This window comes from Rutidosis leptorrhynchoides, chromosome 4 (assembly GCF_046630445.1).
Source record: "Rutidosis leptorrhynchoides isolate AG116_Rl617_1_P2 chromosome 4, CSIRO_AGI_Rlap_v1, whole genome shotgun sequence".
Taxonomy (NCBI): Eukaryota; Viridiplantae; Streptophyta; class Magnoliopsida; order Asterales; family Asteraceae; genus Rutidosis; species Rutidosis leptorrhynchoides.
The window spans coordinates 602,369,133-602,376,689 of record NC_092336.1 but is presented as its reverse complement, the minus strand read 5'-3'; the positions used below and the strand labels follow the sequence as shown (position 1 = coordinate 602,376,689).

The 7,557-nt window shown below is 36.5% G+C and overlaps 1 protein-coding gene across 1 annotated transcript; it reads left to right on the top strand.

The window, feature by feature from the left end:
* Positions 1-1,854: 1,854 nt before the first annotated feature.
* Positions 1,855-3,505, top strand: LOC139903955 (mitogen-activated protein kinase kinase 5-like). The gene has a single exon (XM_071885886.1). It carries the CDS (start codon positions 2,125-2,127, stop codon positions 3,205-3,207), a length of 1,083 nt encoding a protein of 360 aa, XP_071741987.1. The 5' UTR covers positions 1,855-2,124; the 3' UTR covers positions 3,208-3,505.
* Positions 3,506-7,557: the final 4,052 nt, after the last annotated feature.

Genomic DNA, 7,557 nt, shown 5'->3' with positions numbered 1-7,557 from the left:
TTTAGAAAGTTTTATGTTTAATATATGCATTTTAAGTTATTTAAGAAAACTCGATGGTTGTTTTTTCAAAGCGAGCAAACAATATTATTGATATAAAATAAAATAAGTACAAGGAGTTCTCTATACAGCAGGTAGTCAAAAAGCGAGAAAAGGAAAAACTTAAAATATACAATGAATAAAGAAAGAAAAAACAACGAAGGCTAGCTACAAAAATCACGAGAGTTGCGAGAGGATACGAGAGGTTGAACAATCGGACAGACAATCATACAAGTAGAATCATGAACTTGAGATGACAAGTAGGAAAAAGGACATACCACAGTAGTGCTGAAACAAAACATCGACAAAGCAGCTCGGTCCTAACCCGTTTGGTTTCTATGAGAATGACTCGTTCACCAATTATAATATCAATAACTAGGAGATGGGTGAAAAAAGCTAGAATGCCAGGCTTCCATAAATATACTGTAGCCAAATAGGGGGATCGACAACAATATCGAAAAAAGGGGACACGAGGGAGTCAATGCTAAACGAGAGAGATCACCAATCTACCATCCTCTCCTCGATGAGAAGAGACAACATCGAACGCAAGAGGGGATGATAACCATTGGTGCCAATCAATATTAACTTTTTTTAACCGATTTGATATCCATTCAAAACTCTTTAGCTGAATTTCACCTAGGATCGAAGCACTTGCCGGTTTCTTTTTTATTAAAAGTGGCCAAATTTCGGTTGCTCCAAATCAAGTCACCCGTGACCCATTCTACCGCTGGCCATCGATCTATACCTAAAGAAGTAGAAAAAGTGTGACCATTACCTAAGAAGGCGTTGGATGTGCATAAGTTTGTAGGAGAGCCCAAATTCCACCAATTAAATACCTGAATCCAAATGTCCGAACCCAAATTAATGGTTGTTAATGTGTGCCATGGAGGCACATATTAGCATTCACCTTTTTAATAAGTCTCAATTCATAATTTTACATATAATATTGAGAGAATTATAAACCGCCAATTTGTTGATCGACAATTATGCGTATATATACACCAATACAATATCCTCGAGTATCTTAATCCTAACTAACATCCCATTATTGATGGTATGGATACATATGATAATCTTTATCGAATACAGAAGATAATATGTACAATTAATATGTTTGACTAATTGTACAACTATTACTCCCCACAGTCGAAGCCTTCGGTGGAGAAATGCAGAGACCGAATCAAAACTCATCAAACAATAATATGAGAAGACCTTTGGTGAATATATATGCGACCTGATATCTTGTTAGAACATGCAAGATACGAACTAGTCCTTAGGCTACTTTGTCTCGAACAATATGGATGTGTTTGGTTCGTTGATGGTGAACCGAATTCCCCAAAGATAGATAGCACTTGGATTATCACAAAAAACGAGTGTGGCTTTAGTTATCGGATAATACAAGAGAAAGATTTTGTAGCCAACACGACTCGACAACCACATTTGCCACCCCCAGGGTATTCAGTTGCGGGACTTGAACGAGATAAAGTTGTTTTGACGTTTAGATGGTCAAGAAATCAAGTTGTCACCATGAATCCATAATATACGCAATAATCTGAAGTGGAACGTCCAATGCCAGAACATTCACCCCAAAGTATAAATTTAATCATTAAGCAATGGTTATAATTCATATTCGTGAATTTACGGGTCATTAACTAGTAGCGGATATATGATCACCGAGAGCGGCTTACATGATGACTTTTTAACATTTTATAATTTTTTTTTTTTTTTTTTGTAATTGGATTGGATGGACTACTTAAGTCTTGGTTGTATCTATCTATTCTATGTATATATATGTATCTCGTGTATTCATCGTCTTCTTTCTTCCTCACTTCTTCCCAGAACTTTCTTCCTCTCTTGTTTCCCTCTATATTCCATTGTTACATATTTGATTTGATGTTTATTGATTATCAAATGAATGATTAAACTCAAAATTCATCGCAAACCCTAACTCTTCCTTGTAATAGAATTACATCATCCTTTGTATTTCATCTCTTCATATTATTATACTTGAATATAATCTGTATCTGTCATCCTCAATCAATCAGCTATTCGATTGATTCTTGTGCAAAAATTGTAATTCAACTAATCATGAAGCCGATTCAACCACCAGCAGTTGTCGCCGGACCTAATCGTAACATAAACCGTCAACGCCGTCGTCCTGACCTAACCCTACCTTTACCTCCTCCACAAATCGCCGTTCCTCTACCTCTACCACCGTCCTCCGCCCCTACCTCCACCTCACAAAACATCTCCACCGCTAAACAACAACCGTTCAGCTTATCGGAACTTGACCGGATGAACAGAATCGGTAGCGGCAGAGGCGGCACAGTCTACAAAGTCCTCCACCGTCCTTCCGGCCGACTCTTCGCTCTCAAAGTCATCTACGGTAACCACGAAGACGACGTCCGACGTCAGATCTGTCGTGAAATCGAGATCTTACGAGATGTCGATAACCTAAATATCGTGAAATGTCACGATATGTTTGATCACGCCGGTGAGATCCAGGTCCTACTTGAATACATGGACGGAGGCTCTCTAGAAGGCACGCACATCTCACAGGAAGCATCGTTAGCCGATCTGACACGTCAGGTTCTCTCCGGTATCTACTATCTTCATCGCCGGAAAATTGTTCATCGTGATATTAAACCGTCAAATCTGTTAATTAATTCAAAAAAACAAGTTAAAATCGCTGATTTCGGTGTTTCTAGAATACTAGCACAAACTATGGATCCGTGCAACTCATCTGTTGGTACAATTGCTTACATGAGTCCCGAACGTATAAACACCGATTTAAACCACGGTAAATACGACGGTTACGCTGGTGATATATGGAGTTTAGGTGTAAGCATTTTAGAATTTTATCTAGGTCGGTTTCCGTTTGCAGTAGGTAGACAAGGTGATTGGGCGAGTTTGATGTGTGCAATTTGTATGTCACAACCACCAGAAGCACCGGCTACAGCTTCACGCGAGTTTCGCAATTTCGTTTCGTGTTGTTTGCAACGAGATCCAGCTCGGCGGTGGACCGCCGCGCAGTTGTTACAGCATCCGTTTGTTACTGGCGGTTCTGGTAATCGTCCTTTGATTAATAATAATAATCAGGTGCATCCTACTCATCAATTACTTCCTCCACCACCAGCTCGTCCTCATTTTTCATCTACATCATCATCTTGATATTTATTTATTTTGTACTGTTGTTTTTATTGTAATTTTGTCTTTGAATTTATTATTCTCCGTACCATTTCTCTGACTATCATTTAGAGATGCATGATAAATGATAAATTTGTTTTTAGAAACATGATGAATGATGAAATTGTAAAAGCATACTAGTATGTTTCGGCGTATTTTCACATTCATACGTTGCCAGTGAACAGTTGAATCAGGTTATATCGTTTCGGTCTTTGTTCGTTGGTAGCTTTGTCTCAAAATAATTGTTCACTTTATATACGAATGCGGGTTAAAATTTGCCGTTTTCACTATGGATTTGTTTTGTTGTAGAATATGTGTCAACTAAACCAATAATGTACCATATGATCAATTGCAAAATCTTGTTAAGTTGGTGTTATTTTGGATTTAGTTGTGTTAGTTGATATGTTTGTTAGTTGTGAATATATTTATGTTTACTAAATAAAGTTGAAGATGAATCAAAATGGTTAGAATCTAGTAGAGTAGGTAAAAAGTGAGATGCAGATTTAGCATTTACTTTAGTGATTTATGATGAATGATGATGATGATGATGATGATAGGAGGATAGGTAATGTAGATGTTGCCTACACCTACAAAAGTGACTTATTACTTATGCGAGCGTGTGTGTGTGTATAAGAAAAGATGGTTTTTTTCACTTGTATATTCATTCATCTTTAACAATCTCTCCTCTTTTTATAGTAGCTGATTGCATTGCCTAATAATGATAAAAGCCAGCTCATACTATATTATGCCAAACCATTTCTCACTAATTATAATCATGGGTTGCCCATCACAAGCATAGTTGTTGTGTGTGTTTTTTTTGGAAAACACACACATATATAAGATCTGACGATCAATTAAAGTTACATGTGACCACAGATCTGATGATCAGTTTGAAGCTAACCTGCGTTTTACCATAACATTTCAATTGATCAATTACAATCGAGCAAACAATACAGTACAATACACGCCCGTAAGCAACGTCTCGAATACATTGATTCACAAGAAACCCTAAACAAGAAAAGTATCCGCCAAGCAGATCAAAAAGCATCCAAATCGGAAACAAGTCCCCTAACGCGAAACCCCAAACAATTCTCATGTTGTTGAACGCGCACACAACTCCATCCAAGAAGCTGCAGAAACGCGAGCCGGAAGCTCAAGAACAACCTTCTAGAGACCGCAACCAAAAAACCGAACAGATCCCTCGATAGCCAAACAATCCTAAATGCAACCGCCAACATTAGTAAATCATAAATCTAAAAAGGGTAATTTAGAGTACACCATAAGACCATATATAACCCTGCCTGTGACGTCACAGGCAGATTGTCCACTTTTTGGCCAAAAAGTGCAATCTGCCTCTGACGTGGCAGTGTCACCCTCTGACACCAAAATAATCCTGACGCCCCTCTAATGTCAAATAGGTCCCACTAGTTTTATTTTTTCTTTTTCTATTTTATTTTATTATTCATACAAATTATATTACATATAATTAAAAAACATATAAAAATTAACCATTACATAAAAAATTAACCATTACATAAAATTTAACCATTACATAAATTATTGAGTTTGATGTGTTAAAAATGATAGGTTTTGATGGGTTTATATAGAAAAGAATATAAATAATTCAAATAAAAGAAACAAAACAAAACAAAACAAAAATCATTTGAATGAAAGTGTTAAAATGAGAGAAAAAATTGAGTTTAGTGTGTTAAAAATGATAGGTTTTGATGGTTATATATAAAAGAAAAAATAAATAATTTAAATAAATAAAAAAACAAAAACAAAAAAAAAAATTTGAATGAAAGTGTTAAAATGAGAGTAAATATTGAGTTTGATGGGTTAAAAATGATGAGTTTTGATGTGTTTATATAGAAAAGAATATAAATAATTTAAATAAAAAAAAACAAAATTAAAATCATTAAAATACGTGGACCAATCAGAAACCCTGACGCTTTTTTTTTTCGTGAAAAAGTTGACTGACGCCCCTCCCGCGTCAGCCGTAACGCCCCACTAGGGGCGTCAGGGGGCGTCACCCACTGCCAGCGCGTCTGACGGGACCCCTCTGACGCCGCGTTAAAAATGGTCTAAGGAGTGATGATCGGCCATGGGGGAATTTTGTTGATGAAAAAGTAGTGGGAGGTGTTCATGTCTGGGAACAGTCATTTTGGAGTGGCAGATCGCCCTAGAGCATAATTCTGGTCCAGAACATTGTTGGGAACTTTGTCTACAGTAGTATTCCTCGTCTACATATTTGGTTGAATGATCAAATTTGAAACTTTTTGCTTTTGTTAGAATAACTAGGTGGGACTAGACTATGGGTGTCTCCTTTTGATGATTGCTTTTATGTGTTTTTATGGTCATTTGGTAATGTTGAAAGATTCAAGAATTACTAATGGCAATAGAAATTATAGAATAATAGAAAATGGGCCATGGTTGCTATTTTGGGAACACATGGTAAAAACTCAGTCGTAACTCGTTACTCGTCTCGACTTGTTGTAGCGGTTGCCAAGCAACGGCGTCCCCGCCTATGTGGCATGGGGCAACGCCTCCCCTTCTAAATATCGTGGCGTTGGATGACCAAGAAGATGGTCTGCGCGTGGCTAGGCAACGGATCAAGCAACGGGGTGGTTTCCCCCTTTTTGTTTTTTTTTTTTTTTATTATTTTAAAAATCATATTTTTATCCTCTTTTAACACTTAACCCAATTATATTTTGACACATCACCACAATACTCTCAACCAACACCAAAAACCCATACCACCACTACTCCACAAAAACAACCCACACGTCCTAGTAATAAAAAAGGTACAAAAAGCAACCTACGCCCCCAACTCACGCCCCCAACCACTACAAATAGTCTTAGAATTCGACCAACATTTTTAGTTACAAACGTTTGTAGCAGCCTTTCATATATTACATTACATTACATCATAAATAATAAGAAGGTATCTCATCTAGAATGTCAATATCCCTTTAGCAATCTCCTTTTATTTTTTATATTTTTTGTTACAGATTAAAAGTTATGTCTCAATTCTACCGAACATTTAATGGTCAAGTTTTGTTAATATTGAAAAGTGTTGACTAGTGAGTTACAGTTTGATTAAAAAGATCAAAGGAGATATAAAGAGAAGAAATGGTCAAGTTTTGTTAATATAAAATTGTTTGTGGGCCTATAAAAATTTAATACCATAGTTAACACTTGACAGTGTAAGTTATGTACTGGCCCAGAACTTCAAGCCCTGGTTGTTGGGAGGCCTGTTTTGGGTAGTTGACTTGGAAGTATAGATAGAACTTGTTTTTTTTTTTACGCACTTCGCTGCGTGTGCGGGGAAAAAAGGGAAAAAAAGTAAGAATACGTTAAAAATGGAACGAAAACATACATTGATATGATGTAGTTAGTTTGGGTTGTTTATTGTACGTGTATGTATGAAAGGTAGGCCGAAATATTGTTTATTGTACGTGTATGTATGAGAGGTAGCACGAAATATTTAGTATTTTTTGAAAGACGTTCGTTTCGCGTATAGTTAGTCACGTTGTGTTCGTTTAAATTTTTCAAGGTGAACAGTGATTTCGAAAAAATTTAACTCACGGCGAACGAGAAGATATAGTCAGTTGAGTGTTTGGGTGGAATTTATTTAAGTTTTTTAAATAGAATATGAGTTTGACACTTTACCCCCTGATTGGGGGTGGAAGATGTAATTGGGGTGAAGATTTGGGGGGCTGTTTGGTTTTTTTTGCCGGGTCGGGTCGTCGGGTTTGGGTTGGCTCGTTTTGTCATTCTGTTTGAACAGTGAGGTAGGGTGATGGGGCGCGAGGCGTTTGGGTGGTGGTTTACCACATTTAGAATGTTGTATAATATAATATAATTCTATGGATTGAATTATCTCATATTCACATACATATCTATCTATCTATTTTTATTTTTATTTGTATTTGTATGTGTATATATATATATAGGGGCAGGATCAATGGGGAAGTAACCAATCGGGGGGAATCGGAGTGAAGCAAAATTTTTTTTTTTTCGTTTTTTTGAATTTTTTTTCCAGCATCAAGATCACACGAAAATATGAACATTTAGAAGAGACACTTCGTGATGAATGTTATTATTTAGGCGGAAAAACGATCGACAAAAATAACATTCAAGATAATATTGTTCGTGAAGAATATGAACGTTTTTTTTCCATGTTTTGTGAAGTAAAATTTAGCCCGATTTAGAGTTTAGGATTTGGTGTTTTGAGTTTATTCCATAAACCCAAAACACAAAACCCTAAACCCTAAACCCTAAACCCTAAACTCTAAGCCGTTCGTGTTAAAAACTCAATCTAAATCCTAAATC